The sequence below is a fragment of the Bactrocera oleae genome, chromosome 3 (genome assembly GCF_042242935.1).
Source record: "Bactrocera oleae isolate idBacOlea1 chromosome 3, idBacOlea1, whole genome shotgun sequence".
Lineage (NCBI taxonomy): Eukaryota > Metazoa > Arthropoda > Insecta > Diptera > Tephritidae > Bactrocera > Bactrocera oleae.
The window spans coordinates 54,761,310-54,779,614 of record NC_091537.1 but is presented as its reverse complement, the minus strand read 5'-3'; the positions used below and the strand labels follow the sequence as shown (position 1 = coordinate 54,779,614).

The 18,305-nt window shown below is 30.0% G+C and overlaps 1 protein-coding gene and 1 long non-coding RNA gene across 2 annotated transcripts in view; one reads left to right on the top strand and one right to left on the bottom strand.

The window, feature by feature from the left end:
- LOC118681220 (junctophilin-3) overlaps positions 1 to 18,305 on the top strand; it is a 131,638-nt gene that overhangs the window by 86,179 nt on the left and 27,154 nt on the right. The window contains exon 5 of the mRNA XM_070106645.1: positions 390 to 604. Coding sequence (XP_069962746.1) covers positions 390 to 604 — 215 coding nt within the window. The remainder of the gene's footprint in view (positions 1 to 389; positions 605 to 18,305) is intronic.
- LOC138856211 (uncharacterized) lies at positions 952 to 16,167 on the bottom strand. Its single transcript, XR_011395317.1, has 6 exons — positions 15,738 to 16,167; positions 12,796 to 13,242; positions 9,857 to 10,303; positions 6,919 to 7,365; positions 3,979 to 4,425; positions 952 to 1,486 (listed from the first exon to the last, which is right to left on the bottom strand). It is a non-coding gene; the product is annotated as an uncharacterized lncRNA (long non-coding RNA).

Here is an 18,305-nt window from a genome sequence, read left to right as displayed (position 1 = left end):
ATTTTCGCACCGATGACAAAAACGTACTGACACTTAAAACGCAATAACTTCACCTCCAATAGATGAAATATCATGAAATTTTTACTGGAAGTCGATAAAGGATAGCAGATTCAAACGCACTAGTCGACATATAGATAGCGCCACTTTTTTACTGTTTACTTTGGAACGCACCTTGTAGACCACAGATAGTATAGTTATATTTTATCAAAAAAAAATTGGATTGATGTATTGTTAAAGGGATTCATAATACTTAGCAAATAGAATAATACGAGTATTAATTCTCAGAAATGAACAGGGTCTCCTTAAATTTTATAACATAACCATTCAAAACTACCAGCTAATGAAATTCACGAGATACTTGCAAACTATATAAATTAATTTTAATTTAGCGGTTCACATTATGAAGGCCAATGGCAAAATGGACGAAGGCATGGTTTGGGTGTGGAGCAAATTGGACGTCAAATATATCGAGGCGAGTGGTCAAAAGATGGACATAAGGGAAGATATGGTATTCGAGAAAGTACTGTTTCTACTGCTAGGTACGAAGGAACCTGGAATATGGGTTATCAAGATGGCTACGGTTGTGAGACTTACGCTGACGGAGGTATATAAATATAATAATATATATATATATATATATATATGTATAGTCTGCACTAATGACTGAAGCAAAGGTACATACATATTGTAACATACCATAACTTCTGATTAATCCAATTTGTATGTACTGGAAATTTAAGAAACATTAATGAGTGCGACTGTACAACTAATTATCGTTCAAAAGTAATTTTAAATATGAATAATTATGCTCTTAAAACTGTAACAGTAAACATTGTTAAGATATATGTAATCGAACCACCAGTTATTCAACGTGTGCATCGGTAATAGAATTCGCTCGGTGAAGTATTTTACGCAAAAAATATAAAAATGTTTAGACGTTTGGTGCACTCGTAAACGCTTTTATTTATTGATAAACTATTTTTAACTCTGTTTTTAAACAAAAAAAACTTGTATAAGTCCGTTTTAAGCAAAACATTACCCGTGATATTCGATGTACTCCTGGTAGCAGGGATGTCATTTCAATCGTTAAAAGAATTAATACTCCTTTTCATCTTGGGTGCAGTTTTGTCCACTTTTTAATAAATCCAAAAGCTTTCTTAATAAATACAATAATTTTATTATATATCTTTATGCAAAATATTTGTTCGTAGCGCATAAAGTAAGCCCATCAAGGAGTTGCGAAAATTAGATGAAATATAATGGCAAGTTATATGGTGATGTCGATAAGAAAAGTGTCATCACATTTTACTGTTGGTGTATTTTAAGGTACGTCATTCGTACATTTAATTTCCGAGTTTCCTCTTTCTATAACGCTTTTATTAGCTTCATCTGTATGTTTGTATGGGTATTAGTATGTATGATTGTACATTTATAAGTGGCACTGAAACTGAATGGGACTGATTAACGAATCAACAGGTGATAGGCACTGCAAAAAAAAAAAAAAAAAAAAATGGTGAAACTATGCAGCTAAAAGAATGAACATTCCATGGTGTCATTTGAATAACAAATTTACTCTAACACATCCTTAAAGAAAGTGAAAACACCACGTGTGGCTAAATAGTAAAAATGGTTTAAAAGACTAAAAACTTGCTTTTATGGCGCATTAAACTAAAGGGTGTAAAATAAATATAGTTAAAAATAAACTAAAAACCACCATTTTAATGCACTTCAAACTAAAAATTGAAAAGTAATTCCTTATATAAACTGACAGATATATTGACCGAAAAAAACTTGAACTTTTATAAACTTCATAAGTCTATTTACTTCCTACGCGAAGAGTGCTAGAGTTGCTATACAATGTAAGCTTCTCAATCCTTCTGTGGTTATAACAAATTTGTGTTATATTCGTAAATTTCATTGTGATGTGGAATAAATTTCATTTCACTCGAAATGTTAAATCTTACCGGTCGATATTTATATGGATATATATAATATATATAAATATTACATTCATTTCTGTTTTTAATCAGTCATTTTTAATACATAAATAAGAAAAGTGCAAGTTCAATGCAAAATCTAACATAAAAACTATAAAGAAATTTTATTTAATTTTATTTGTGCGGAGGAACTCTTTTCATAAATAATAACATGAACTTTTATATATGTTAAATATGTATATTAAGTAATTCGTCTTTAAGATATGTTTCATAAATAGTATGATGACCCGTTTACAATGCATCGTAGTTGTTTTCTCATGAAATGGACCCTTTATAAATGTTAGGCTTATTCTTCTAACACTCCTCTAGAATTTCGGTTTACTGTCATGTTATGTTAAACACGACCTCAAATTTTCAATAGGTTCTAAGTCAAGACTCTCAGACGGTGTATTAATTACATTGCCGCAGTTGTGTTTAGTGGATATCTTCGTAAAAATGGAAATTTGTTATTTGTTATAAACCCAAATTTGACAGCACTCTTTGACAAATTGGCATATTGATATTCCTACTCATTTGTATGAAATGCATCCCAAAAACGTCACAGATATTTTTCCAAATTTAACGGCCGGAATGATGTATCGTCTTTCTAATGAAGTCAATGCCTTGCGCTATACTGTATTAAGTACATCGTTGTAATACAACATCATCTTCGTCTCACCACAGAATATAGCATCGTCATAATTGCTCACCGGTTCAAAAATTAGCTTCAGAATGTGATGCATATTTCTGTAGTAGAATAGCCCACATGGAAATTCTTGGTTTTTTTATCAAGTTTCGAGTCATAAAACGCTATGTTCGTTAAGTAAGTTTAATTTTAGAATGTCTTCACTTTGACTCTGCGCGATTCAATACTTTTTACACAATTTTGCGTGTACAAAAAATATGTCTGATAACTCCCTGGTAATTGACAAAATCAATTTAATAGACATGAGCAGAGGTGGGGACACATACGATTGTAGTGTATGTTAACACAAGCTGATGAAATTTAAAAAAAATTGGAAACGCACAAATAAAATTTGAATTTAGCATTAAGCTTGCCCTCTTTTTCGGATTGTTCTTAAACAGCGTCAAACCCGGCTGTGAAGTGCATGATAGCAAATTTCTTCAGGCAGCTTTTTAATAGTCACTTACAACATGAGGGAAAGAGATCCTAAGTAAGTAATTTGAGAAATGTCTTGGGTCCTTAAATAATCTTCTTGTGATTTTCAGTTATGTATTTAAGGAATTTCAGGGCTCCATATACCTAATATAAAAATTCTCGAACTTCCATTTAATTTCAATCTTTCCATTTGAATCTCAAAGATCATATTTATAGTGATGCCAAAAATTGGATAAAATTGAAATATATTGAAATTTAATACTGTCGCTAACCTTCATTGACCTAATATAAGAATTTCAGTGTTCTGCTTGACCATCCACTGTATATATCAGTTAATGCCAAAAAATATCTTAGCAAAATGAAAAAAAATATAAATACAAGTATATTAATTTTCGTAGTTCTTATTGACTATATGTACTCAATTATACTTAAGTAATACGCTGACGGAGGTATATAAATATAATAATATATATATATATATATATATGTATAGTCTGCACTAATGACTGAAGCAAAGGTACATACATATTGTAACATACCATAACTTCTGATTAATCCAATTTGTATGTACTGGAAATTTAAGAAACATTAATGAGTGCGACTGTACAACTAATTATCGTTCAAAAGTAATTTTAAATATGAATAATTATGCTCTTAAAACTGTAACAGTAAACATTGTTAAGATATATGTAATCGAACCACCAGTTATTCAACGTGTGCATCGGTAATAGAATTCGCTCGGTGAAGTATTTTACGCAAAAAATATAAAAATGTTTAGACGTTTGGTGCACTCGTAAACGCTTTTATTTATTGATAAACTATTTTTAACTCTGTTTTTAAACAAAAAAAACTTGTATAAGTCCGTTTTAAGCAAAACATTACCCGTGATATTCGATGTACTCCTGGTAGCAGGGATGTCATTTCAATCGTTAAAAGAATTAATACTCCTTTTCATCTTGGGTGCAGTTTTGTCCACTTTTTAATAAATCCAAAAGCTTTCTTAATAAATACAATAATTTTATTATATATCTTTATGCAAAATATTTGTTCGTAGCGCATAAAGTAAGCCCATCAAGGAGTTGCGAAAATTAGATGAAATATAATGGCAAGTTATATGGTGATGTCGATAAGAAAAGTGTCATCACATTTTACTGTTGGTGTATTTTAAGGTACGTCATTCGTACATTTAATTTCCGAGTTTCCTCTTTCTATAACGCTTTTATTAGCTTCATCTGTATGTTTGTATGGGTATTAGTATGTATGATTGTACATTTATAAGTGGCACTGAAACTGAATGGGACTGATTAACGAATCAACAGGTGATAGGCACTGCAAAAAAAAAAAAAAAAAAAAAATGGTGAAACTATGCAGCTAAAAGAATGAACATTCCATGGTGTCATTTGAATAACAAATTTACTCTAACACATCCTTAAAGAAAGTGAAAACACCACGTGTGGCTAAATAGTAAAAATGGTTTAAAAGACTAAAAACTTGCTTTTATGGCGCATTAAACTAAAGGGTGTAAAATAAATATAGTTAAAAATAAACTAAAAACCACCATTTTAATGCACTTCAAACTAAAAATTGAAAAGTAATTCCTTATATAAACTGACAGATATATTGACCGAAAAAAACTTGAACTTTTATAAACTTCATAAGTCTATTTACTTCCTACGCGAAGAGTGCTAGAGTTGCTATACAATGTAAGCTTCTCAATCCTTCTGTGGTTATAACAAATTTGTGTTATATTCGTAAATTTCATTGTGATGTGGAATAAATTTCATTTCACTCGAAATGTTAAATCTTACCGGTCGATATTTATATGGATATATATAATATATATAAATATTACATTCATTTCTGTTTTTAATCAGTCATTTTTAATACATAAATAAGAAAAGTGCAAGTTCAATGCAAAATCTAACATAAAAACTATAAAGAAATTTTATTTAATTTTATTTGTGCGGAGGAACTCTTTTCATAAATAATAACATGAACTTTTATATATGTTAAATATGTATATTAAGTAATTCGTCTTTAAGATATGTTTCATAAATAGTATGATGACCCGTTTACAATGCATCGTAGTTGTTTTCTCATGAAATGGACCCTTTATAAATGTTAGGCTTATTCTTCTAACACTCCTCTAGAATTTCGGTTTACTGTCATGTTATGTTAAACACGACCTCAAATTTTCAATAGGTTCTAAGTCAAGACTCTCAGACGGTGTATTAATTACATTGCCGCAGTTGTGTTTAGTGGATATCTTCGTAAAAATGGAAATTTGTTATTTGTTATAAACCCAAATTTGACAGCACTCTTTGACAAATTGGCATATTGATATTCCTACTCATTTGTATGAAATGCATCCCAAAAACGTCACAGATATTTTTCCAAATTTAACGGCCGGAATGATGTATCGTCTTTCTAATGAAGTCAATGCCTTGCGCTATACTGTATTAAGTACATCGTTGTAATACAACATCATCTTCGTCTCACCACAGAATATAGCATCGTCATAATTGCTCACCGGTTCAAAAATTAGCTTCAGAATGTGATGCATATTTCTGTAGTAGAATAGCCCACATGGAAATTCTTGGTTTTTTTATCAAGTTTCGAGTCATAAAACGCTATGTTCGTTAAGTAAGTTTAATTTTAGAATGTCTTCACTTTGACTCTGCGCGATTCAATACTTTTTACACAATTTTGCGTGTACAAAAAATATGTCTGATAACTCCCTGGTAATTGACAAAATCAATTTAATAGACATGAGCAGAGGTGGGGACACATACGATTGTAGTGTATGTTAACACAAGCTGATGAAATTTAAAAAAAATTGGAAACGCACAAATAAAATTTGAATTTAGCATTAAGCTTGCCCTCTTTTTCGGATTGTTCTTAAACAGCGTCAAACCCGGCTGTGAAGTGCATGATAGCAAATTTCTTCAGGCAGCTTTTTAATAGTCACTTACAACATGAGGGAAAGAGATCCTAAGTAAGTAATTTGAGAAATGTCTTGGGTCCTTAAATAATCTTCTTGTGATTTTCAGTTATGTATTTAAGGAATTTCAGGGCTCCATATACCTAATATAAAAATTCTCGAACTTCCATTTAATTTCAATCTTTCCATTTGAATCTCAAAGATCATATTTATAGTGATGCCAAAAATTGGATAAAATTGAAATATATTGAAATTTAATACTGTCGCTAACCTTCATTGACCTAATATAAGAATTTCAGTGTTCTGCTTGACCATCCACTGTATATATCAGTTAATGCCAAAAAATATCTTAGCAAAATGAAAAAAAATATAAATACAAGTATATTAATTTTCGTAGTTCTTATTGACTATATGTACTCAATTATACTTAAGTAATACGCTGACGGAGGTATATAAATATAATAATATATATATATATATATATATGTATAGTCTGCACTAATGACTGAAGCAAAGGTACATACATATTGTAACATACCATAACTTCTGATTAATCCAATTTGTATGTACTGGAAATTTAAGAAACATTAATGAGTGCGACTGTACAACTAATTATCGTTCAAAAGTAATTTTAAATATGAATAATTATGCTCTTAAAACTGTAACAGTAAACATTGTTAAGATATATGTAATCGAACCACCAGTTATTCAACGTGTGCATCGGTAATAGAATTCGCTCGGTGAAGTATTTTACGCAAAAAATATAAAAATGTTTAGACGTTTGGTGCACTCGTAAACGCTTTTATTTATTGATAAACTATTTTTAACTCTGTTTTTAAACAAAAAAAACTTGTATAAGTCCGTTTTAAGCAAAACATTACCCGTGATATTCGATGTACTCCTGGTAGCAGGGATGTCATTTCAATCGTTAAAAGAATTAATACTCCTTTTCATCTTGGGTGCAGTTTTGTCCACTTTTTAATAAATCCAAAAGCTTTCTTAATAAATACAATAATTTTATTATATATCTTTATGCAAAATATTTGTTCGTAGCGCATAAAGTAAGCCCATCAAGGAGTTGCGAAAATTAGATGAAATATAATGGCAAGTTATATGGTGATGTCGATAAGAAAAGTGTCATCACATTTTACTGTTGGTGTATTTTAAGGTACGTCATTCGTACATTTAATTTCCGAGTTTCCTCTTTCTATAACGCTTTTATTAGCTTCATCTGTATGTTTGTATGGGTATTAGTATGTATGATTGTACATTTATAAGTGGCACTGAAACTGAATGGGACTGATTAACGAATCAACAGGTGATAGGCACTGCAAAAAAAAAAAAAAAAAAAATGGTGAAACTATGCAGCTAAAAGAATGAACATTCCATGGTGTCATTTGAATAACAAATTTACTCTAACACATCCTTAAAGAAAGTGAAAACACCACGTGTGGCTAAATAGTAAAAATGGTTTAAAAGACTAAAAACTTGCTTTTATGGCGCATTAAACTAAAGGGTGTAAAATAAATATAGTTAAAAATAAACTAAAAACCACCATTTTAATGCACTTCAAACTAAAAATTGAAAAGTAATTCCTTATATAAACTGACAGATATATTGACCGAAAAAAACTTGAACTTTTATAAACTTCATAAGTCTATTTACTTCCTACGCGAAGAGTGCTAGAGTTGCTATACAATGTAAGCTTCTCAATCCTTCTGTGGTTATAACAAATTTGTGTTATATTCGTAAATTTCATTGTGATGTGGAATAAATTTCATTTCACTCGAAATGTTAAATCTTACCGGTCGATATTTATATGGATATATATAATATATATAAATATTACATTCATTTCTGTTTTTAATCAGTCATTTTTAATACATAAATAAGAAAAGTGCAAGTTCAATGCAAAATCTAACATAAAAACTATAAAGAAATTTTATTTAATTTTATTTGTGCGGAGGAACTCTTTTCATAAATAATAACATGAACTTTTATATATGTTAAATATGTATATTAAGTAATTCGTCTTTAAGATATGTTTCATAAATAGTATGATGACCCGTTTACAATGCATCGTAGTTGTTTTCTCATGAAATGGACCCTTTATAAATGTTAGGCTTATTCTTCTAACACTCCTCTAGAATTTCGGTTTACTGTCATGTTATGTTAAACACGACCTCAAATTTTCAATAGGTTCTAAGTCAAGACTTTCAGACGGTGTATTAATTACATTGCCGCAGTTGTGTTTAGTGGATATCTTCGTAAAAATGGAAATTTGTTATTTGTTATAAACCCAAATTTGACAGCACTCTTTGACAAATTGGCATATTGATATTCCTACTCATTTGTATGAAATGCATCCCAAAAACGTCACAGATATTTTTCCAAATTTAACGGCCGGAATGATGTATCGTCTTTCTAATGAAGTCAATGCCTTGCGCTATACTGTATTAAGTACATCGTTGTAATACAACATCATCTTCGTCTCACCACAGAATATAGCATCGTCATAATTGCTCACCGGTTCAAAAATTAGCTTCAGAATGTGATGCATATTTCTGTAGTAGAATAGCCCACATGGAAATTCTTGGTTTTTTTATCAAGTTTCGAGTCATAAAACGCTATGTTCGTTAAGTAAGTTTAATTTTAGAATGTCTTCACTTTGACTCTGCGCGATTCAATACTTTTTACACAATTTTGCGTGTACAAAAAATATGTCTGATAACTCCCTGGTAATTGACAAAATCAATTTAATAGACATGAGCAGAGGTGGGGACACATACGATTGTAGTGTATGTTAACACAAGCTGATGAAATTTAAAAAAAATTGGAAACGCACAAATAAAATTTGAATTTAGCATTAAGCTTGCCCTCTTTTTCGGATTGTTCTTAAACAGCGTCAAACCCGGCTGTGAAGTGCATGATAGCAAATTTCTTCAGGCAGCTTTTTAATAGTCACTTACAACATGAGGGAAAGAGATCCTAAGTAAGTAATTTGAGAAATGTCTTGGGTCCTTAAATAATCTTCTTGTGATTTTCAGTTATGTATTTAAGGAATTTCAGGGCTCCATATACCTAATATAAAAATTCTCGAACTTCCATTTAATTTCAATCTTTCCATTTGAATCTCAAAGATCATATTTATAGTGATGCCAAAAATTGGATAAAATTGAAATATATTGAAATTTAATACTGTCGCTAACCTTCATTGACCTAATATAAGAATTTCAGTGTTCTGCTTGACCATCCACTGTATATATCAGTTAATGCCAAAAAATATCTTAGCAAAATGAAAAAAAATATAAATACAAGTATATTAATTTTCGTAGTTCTTATTGACTATATGTACTCAATTATACTTAAGTAATACGCTGACGGAGGTATATAAATATAATAATATATATATATATATATATATGTATAGTCTGCACTAATGACTGAAGCAAAGGTACATACATATTGTAACATACCATAACTTCTGATTAATCCAATTTGTATGTACTGGAAATTTAAGAAACATTAATGAGTGCGACTGTACAACTAATTATCGTTCAAAAGTAATTTTAAATATGAATAATTATGCTCTTAAAACTGTAACAGTAAACATTGTTAAGATATATGTAATCGAACCACCAGTTATTCAACGTGTGCATCGGTAATAGAATTCGCTCGGTGAAGTATTTTACGCAAAAAATATAAAAATGTTTAGACGTTTGGTGCACTCGTAAACGCTTTTATTTATTGATAAACTATTTTTAACTCTGTTTTTAAACAAAAAAAACTTGTATAAGTCCGTTTTAAGCAAAACATTACCCGTGATATTCGATGTACTCCTGGTAGCAGGGATGTCATTTCAATCGTTAAAAGAATTAATACTCCTTTTCATCTTGGGTGCAGTTTTGTCCACTTTTTAATAAATCCAAAAGCTTTCTTAATAAATACAATAATTTTATTATATATCTTTATGCAAAATATTTGTTCGTAGCGCATAAAGTAAGCCCATCAAGGAGTTGCGAAAATTAGATGAAATATAATGGCAAGTTATATGGTGATGTCGATAAGAAAAGTGTCATCACATTTTACTGTTGGTGTATTTTAAGGTACGTCATTCGTACATTTAATTTCCGAGTTTCCTCTTTCTATAACGCTTTTATTAGCTTCATCTGTATGTTTGTATGGGTATTAGTATGTATGATTGTACATTTATAAGTGGCACTGAAACTGAATGGGACTGATTAACGAATCAACAGGTGATAGGCACTGCAAAAAAAAAAAAAAAAATAAATGGTGAAACTATGCAGCTAAAAGAATGAACATTCCATGGTGTCATTTGAATAACAAATTTACTCTAACACATCCTTAAAGAAAGTGAAAACACCACGTGTGGCTAAATAGTAAAAATGGTTTAAAAGACTAAAAACTTGCTTTTATGGCGCATTAAACTAAAGGGTGTAAAATAAATATAGTTAAAAATAAACTAAAAACCACCATTTTAATGCACTTCAAACTAAAAATTGAAAAGTAATTCCTTATATAAACTGACAGATATATTGACCGAAAAAAACTTGAACTTTTATAAACTTCATAAGTCTATTTACTTCCTACGCGAAGAGTGCTAGAGTTGCTATACAATGTAAGCTTCTCAATCCTTCTGTGGTTATAACAAATTTGTGTTATATTCGTAAATTTCATTGTGATGTGGAATAAATTTCATTTCACTCGAAATGTTAAATCTTACCGGTCGATATTTATATGGATATATATAATATATATAAATATTACATTCATTTCTGTTTTTAATCAGTCATTTTTAATACATAAATAAGAAAAGTGCAAGTTCAATGCAAAATCTAACATAAAAACTATAAAGAAATTTTATTTAATTTTATTTGTGCGGAGGAACTCTTTTCATAAATAATAACATGAACTTTTATATATGTTAAATATGTATATTAAGTAATTCGTCTTTAAGATATGTTTCATAAATAGTATGATGACCCGTTTATAATGCATCGTAGTTGTTTTCTCATGAAATGGACCCTTTATAAATGTTAGGCTTATTCTTCTAACACTCCTCTAGAATTTCGGTTTACTGTCATGTTATGTTAAACACGACCTCAAATTTTCAATAGGTTCTAAGTCAAGACTCTCAGACGGTGTATTAATTACATTGCCGCAGTTGTGTTTAGTGGATATCTTCGTAAAAATGGAAATTTGTTATTTGTTATAAACCCAAATTTGACAGCACTCTTTGACAAATTGGCATATTGATATTCCTACTCATTTGTATGAAATGCATCCCAAAAACGTCACAGATATTTTTCCAAATTTAACGGCCGGAATGATGTATCGTCTTTCTAATGAAGTCAATGCCTTGCGCTATACTGTATTAAGTACATCGTTGTAATACAACATCATCTTCGTCTCACCACAGAATATAGCATCGTCATAATTGCTCACCGGTTCAAAAATTAGCTTCAGAATGTGATGCATATTTCTGTAGTAGAATAGCCCACATGGAAATTCTTGGTTTTTTTATCAAGTTTCGAGTCATAAAACGCTATGTTCGTTAAGTAAGTTTAATTTTAGAATGTCTTCACTTTGACTCTGCGCGATTCAATACTTTTTACACAATTTTGCGTGTACAAAAAATATGTCTGATAACTCCCTGGTAATTGACAAAATCAATTTAATAGACATGAGCAGAGGTGGGGACACATACGATTGTAGTGTATGTTAACACAAGCTGATGAAATTTAAAAAAAATTGGAAACGCACAAATAAAATTTGAATTTAGCATTAAGCTTGCCCTCTTTTTCGGATTGTTCTTAAACAGCGTCAAACCCGGCTGTGAAGTGCATGATAGCAAATTTCTTCAGGCAGCTTTTTAATAGTCACTTACAACATGAGGGAAAGAGATCCTAAGTAAGTAATTTGAGAAATGTCTTGGGTCCTTAAATAATCTTCTTGTGATTTTCAGTTATGTATTTAAGGAATTTCAGGGCTCCATATACCTAATATAAAAATTCTCGAACTTCCATTTAATTTCAATCTTTCCATTTGAATCTCAAAGATCATATTTATAGTGATGCCAAAAATTGGATAAAATTGAAATATATTGAAATTTAATACTGTCGCTAACCTTCATTGACCTAATATAAGAATTTCAGTGTTCTGCTTGACCATCCACTGTATATATCAGTTAATGCCAAAAAATATCTTAGCAAAATGAAAAAAAATATAAATACAAGTATATTAATTTTCGTAGTTCTTATTGACTATATGTACTCAATTATACTTAAGTAATACGCTGACGGAGGTATATAAATATAATAATATATATATATATATATATATGTATAGTCTGCACTAATGACTGAAGCAAAGGTACATACATATTGTAACATACCATAACTTCTGATTAATCCAATTTGTATGTACTGGAAATTTAAGAAACATTAATGAGTGCGACTGTACAACTAATTATCGTTCAAAAGTAATTTTAAATATGAATAATTATGCTCTTAAAACTGTAACAGTAAACATTGTTAAGATATATGTAATCGAACCACCAGTTATTCAACGTGTGCATCGGTAATAGAATTCGCTCGGTGAAGTATTTTACGCAAAAAATATAAAAATGTTTAGACGTTTGGTGCACTCGTAAACGCTTTTATTTATTGATAAACTATTTTTAACTCTGTTTTTAAACAAAAAAAACTTGTATAAGTCCGTTTTAAGCAAAACATTACCCGTGATATTCGATGTACTCCTGGTAGCAGGGATGTCATTTCAATCGTTAAAAGAATTAATACTCCTTTTCATCTTGGGTGCAGTTTTGTCCACTTTTTAATAAATCCAAAAGCTTTCTTAATAAATACAATAATTTTATTATATATCTTTATGCAAAATATTTGTTCGTAGCGCATAAAGTAAGCCCATCAAGGAGTTGCGAAAATTAGATGAAATATAATGGCAAGTTATATGGTGATGTCGATAAGAAAAGTGTCATCACATTTTACTGTTGGTGTATTTTAAGGTACGTCATTCGTACATTTAATTTCCGAGTTTCCTCTTTCTATAACGCTTTTATTAGCTTCATCTGTATGTTTGTATGGGTATTAGTATGTATGATTGTACATTTATAAGTGGCACTGAAACTGAATGGGACTGATTAACGAATCAACAGGTGATAGGCACTGCAAAAAAAAAAAAAAAAAAAAAATGGTGAAACTATGCAGCTAAAAGAATGAACATTCCATGGTGTCATTTGAATAACAAATTTACTCTAACACATCCTTAAAGAAAGTGAAAACACCACGTGTGGCTAAATAGTAAAAATGGTTTAAAAGACTAAAAACTTGCTTTTATGGCGCATTAAACTAAAGGGTGTAAAATAAATATAGTTAAAAATAAACTAAAAACCACCATTTTAATGCACTTCAAACTAAAAATTGAAAAGTAATTCCTTATATAAACTGACAGATATATTGACCGAAAAAAACTTGAACTTTTATAAACTTCATAAGTCTATTTACTTCCTACGCGAAGAGTGCTAGAGTTGCTATACAATGTAAGCTTCTCAATCCTTCTGTGGTTATAACAAATTTGTGTTATATTCGTAAATTTCATTGTGATGTGGAATAAATTTCATTTCACTCGAAATGTTAAATCTTACCGGTCGATATTTATATGGATATATATAATATATATAAATATTACATTCATTTCTGTTTTTAATCAGTCATTTTTAATACATAAATAAGAAAAGTGCAAGTTCAATGCAAAATCTAACATAAAAACTATAAAGAAATTTTATTTAATTTTATTTGTGCGGAGGAACTCTTTTCATAAATAATAACATGAACTTTTATATATGTTAAATATGTATATTAAGTAATTCGTCTTTAAGATATGTTTCATAAATAGTATGATGACCCGTTTACAATGCATCGTAGTTGTTTTCTCATGAAATGGACCCTTTATAAATGTTAGGCTTATTCTTCTAACACTCCTCTAGAATTTCGGTTTACTGTCATGTTATGTTAAACACGACCTCAAATTTTCAATAGGTTCTAAGTCAAGACTCTCAGACGGTGTATTAATTACATTGCCGCAGTTGTGTTTAGTGGATATCTTCGTAAAAATGGAAATTTGTTATTTGTTATAAACCCAAATTTGACAGCACTCTTTGACAAATTGGCATATTGATATTCCTACTCATTTGTATGAAATGCATCCCAAAAACGTCACAGATATTTTTCCAAATTTAACGGCCGGAATGATGTATCGTCTTTCTAATGAAGTCAATGCCTTGCGCTATACTGTATTAAGTACATCGTTGTAATACAACATCATCTTCGTCTCACCACAGAATATAGCATCGTCATAATTGCTCACCGGTTCAAAAATTAGCTTCAGAATGTGATGCATATTTCTGTAGTAGAATAGCCCACATGGAAATTCTTGGTTTTTTTATCAAGTTTCGAGTCATAAAACGCTATGTTCGTTAAGTAAGTTTAATTTTAGAATGTCTTCACTTTGACTCTGCGCGATTCAATACTTTTTACACAATTTTGCGTGTACAAAAAATATGTCTGATAACTCCCTGGTAATTGACAAAATCAATTTAATAGACATGAGCAGAGGTGGGGACACATACGATTGTAGTGTATGTTAACACAAGCTGATGAAATTTAAAAAAAATTGGAAACGCACAAATAAAATTTGAATTTAGCATTAAGCTTGCCCTCTTTTTCGGATTGTTCTTAAACAGCGTCAAACCCGGCTGTGAAGTGCATGATAGCAAATTTCTTCAGGCAGCTTTTTAATAGTCACTTACAACATGAGGGAAAGAGATCCTAAGTAAGTAATTTGAGAAATGTCTTGGGTCCTTAAATAATCTTCTTGTGATTTTCAGTTATGTATTTAAGGAATTTCAGGGCTCCATATACCTAATATAAAAATTCTCGAACTTCCATTTAATTTCAATCTTTCCATTTGAATCTCAAAGATCATATTTATAGTGATGCCAAAAATTGGATAAAATTGAAATATATTGAAATTTAATACTGTCGCTAACCTTCATTGACCTAATATAAGAATTTCAGTGTTCTGCTTGACCATCCACTGTATATATCAGTTAATGCCAAAAAATATCTTAGCAAAATGAAAAAAAATATAAATACAAGTATATTAATTTTCGTAGTTCTTATTGACTATATGTACTCAATTATACTTAAGTAATACGCTGACGGAGGTATATAAATATAATAATATATATATATATATATATATATGTATAGTCTGCACTAATGACTGAAGCAAAGGTACATACATATTGTAACATACCATAACTTCTGATTAATCCAATTTGTATGTACTGGAAATTTAAGAAACATTAATGAGTGCGACTGTACAACTAATTATCGTTCAAAAGTAATTTTAAATATGAATAATTATGCTCTTAAAACTGTAACAGTAAACATTGTTAAGATATATGTAATCGAACCACCAGTTATTCAACGTGTGCATCGGTAATAGAATTCGCTCGGTGAAGTATTTTACGCAAAAAATATAAAAATGTTTAGACGTTTGGTGCACTCGTAAACGCTTTTATTTATTGATAAACTATTTTTAACTCTGTTTTTAAACAAAAAAAACTTGTATAAGTCCGTTTTAAGCAAAACATTACCCGTGATATTCGATGTACTCCTGGTAGCAGGGATGTCATTTCAATCGTTAAAAGAATTAATACTCCTTTTCATCTTGGGTGCAGTTTTGTCCACTTTTTAATAAATCCAAAAGCTTTCTTAATAAATACAATAATTTTATTATATATCTTTATGCAAAATATTTGTTCGTAGCGCATAAAGTAAGCCCATCAAGGAGTTGCGAAAATTAGATGAAATATAATGGCAAGTTATATGGTGATGTCGATAAGAAAAGTGTCATCACATTTTACTGTTGGTGTATTTTAAGGTACGTCATTCGTACATTTAATTTCCGAGTTTCCTCTTTCTATAACGCTTTTATTAGCTTCATCTGTATGTTTGTATGGGTATTAGTATGTATGATTGTACATTTATAAGTGGCACTGAAACTGAATGGGACTGATTAACGAATCAACAGGTGATAGGCACTGCAAAAAAAAAAAAAAAAAAAAAATGGTGAAACTATGCAGCTAAAAGAATGAACATTCCATGGTGTCATTTGAATAACAAATTTACTCTAACACATCCTTAAAGAAAGTGAAAACACCACGTGTGGCTAAATAGTAAAAATGGTTTAAAAGACTAAAAACTTGCTTTTATGGCGCATTAAACTAAAGGGTGTAAAATAAATATAGTTAAAAATAAACTAAAAACCACCATTTTAATGCACTTCAAACTAAAAATTGAAAAGTAATTCCTTATATAAACTGACAGATATATTGACCGAAAAAAACTTGAACTTTTATAAACTTCATAAGTCTATTTACTTCCTACGCGAAGAGTGCTAGAGTTGCTATACAATGTAAGCTTCTCAATCCTTCTGTGGTTATAACAAATTTGTGTTATATTCGTAAATTTCATTGTGATGTGGAATAAATTTCATTTCACTCGAAATGTTAAATCTTACCGGTCGATATTTATATGGATATATATAATATATATAAATATTACATTCATTTCTGTTTTTAATCAGTCATTTTTAATACATAAATAAGAAAAGTGCAAGTTCAATGCAAAATCTAACATAAAAACTATAAAGAAATTTTATTTAATTTTATTTGTGCGGAGGAACTCTTTTCATAAATAATAACATGAACTTTTATATATGTTAAATATGTATATTAAGTAATTCGTCTTTAAGATATGTTTCATAAATAGTATGATGACCCGTTTACAATGCATCGTAGTTGTTTTCTCATGAAATGGACCCTTTATAAATGTTAGGCTTATTCTTCTAACACTCCTCTAGAATTTCGGTTTACTGTCATGTTATGTTAAACACGACCTCAAATTTTCAATAGGTTCTAAGTCAAGACTCTCAGACGGTGTATTAATTACATTGCCGCAGTTGTGTTTAGTGGATATCTTCGTAAAAATGGAAATTTGTTATTTGTTATAAACCCAAATTTGACAGCACTCTTTGACAAATTGGCATATTGATATTCCTACTCATTTGTATGAAATGCATCCCAAAAACGTCACAGATATTTTTCCAAATTTAACGGCCGGAATGATGTATCGTCTTTCTAATGAAGTCAATGCCTTGCGCTATACTGTATTAAGTACATCGTTGTAATACAACATCATCTTCGTCTCACCACAGAATATAGCATCGTCATAATTGCTCACCGGTTCAAAAATTAGCTTCAGAATGTGATGCATATTTCTGTAGTAGAATAGCCCACATGGAAATTCTTGGTTTTTTTATCAAGTTTCGAGTCATAAAACGCTATGTTCGTTAAGTAAGTTTAATTTTAGAATGTCTTCACTTTGACTCTGCGCGATTCAATACTTTTTACACAATTTTGCGTGTACAAAAAATATGTCTGATAACTCCCTGGTAATTGACAAAATCAATTTAATAGACATGAGCAGAGGTGGGGACACATACGATTGTAGTGTATGTTAACACAAGCTGATGAAATTTAAAAAAAATTGGAAACGCACAAATAAAATTTGAATTTAGCATTAAGCTTGCCCTCTTTTTCGGATTGTTCTTAAACAGCGTCAAACCCGGCTGTGAAGTGCATGATAGCAAATTTCTTCAGGCAGCTTTTTAATAGTCACTTACAACATGAGGGAAAGAGATCCTAAGTAAGTAATTTGAGAAATGTCTTGGGTCCTTAAATAATCTTCTTGTGATTTTCAGTTATGTATTTAAGGAATTTCAGGGCTCCATATACCTAATATAAAAATTCTCGAACTTCCATTTAATTTCAATCTTTCCATTTGAATCTCAAAGATCATATTTATAGTGATGCCAAAAATTGGATAAAATTGAAATATATTGAAATTTAATACTGTCGCTAACCTTCATTGACCTAATATAAGAATTTCAGTGTTCTGCTTGACCATCCACTGTATATATCAGTTAATGCCAAAAAATATCTTAGCAAAATGAAAAAAAATATAAATACAAGTATATTAATTTTCGTAGTTCTTATTGACTATATGTACTCAATTATACTTAAGTAATGTCAAAATTTCATGCAATCAGACAAGAGCTATACACATATACATATATACCCGAAATAGGGATTTCGGACATT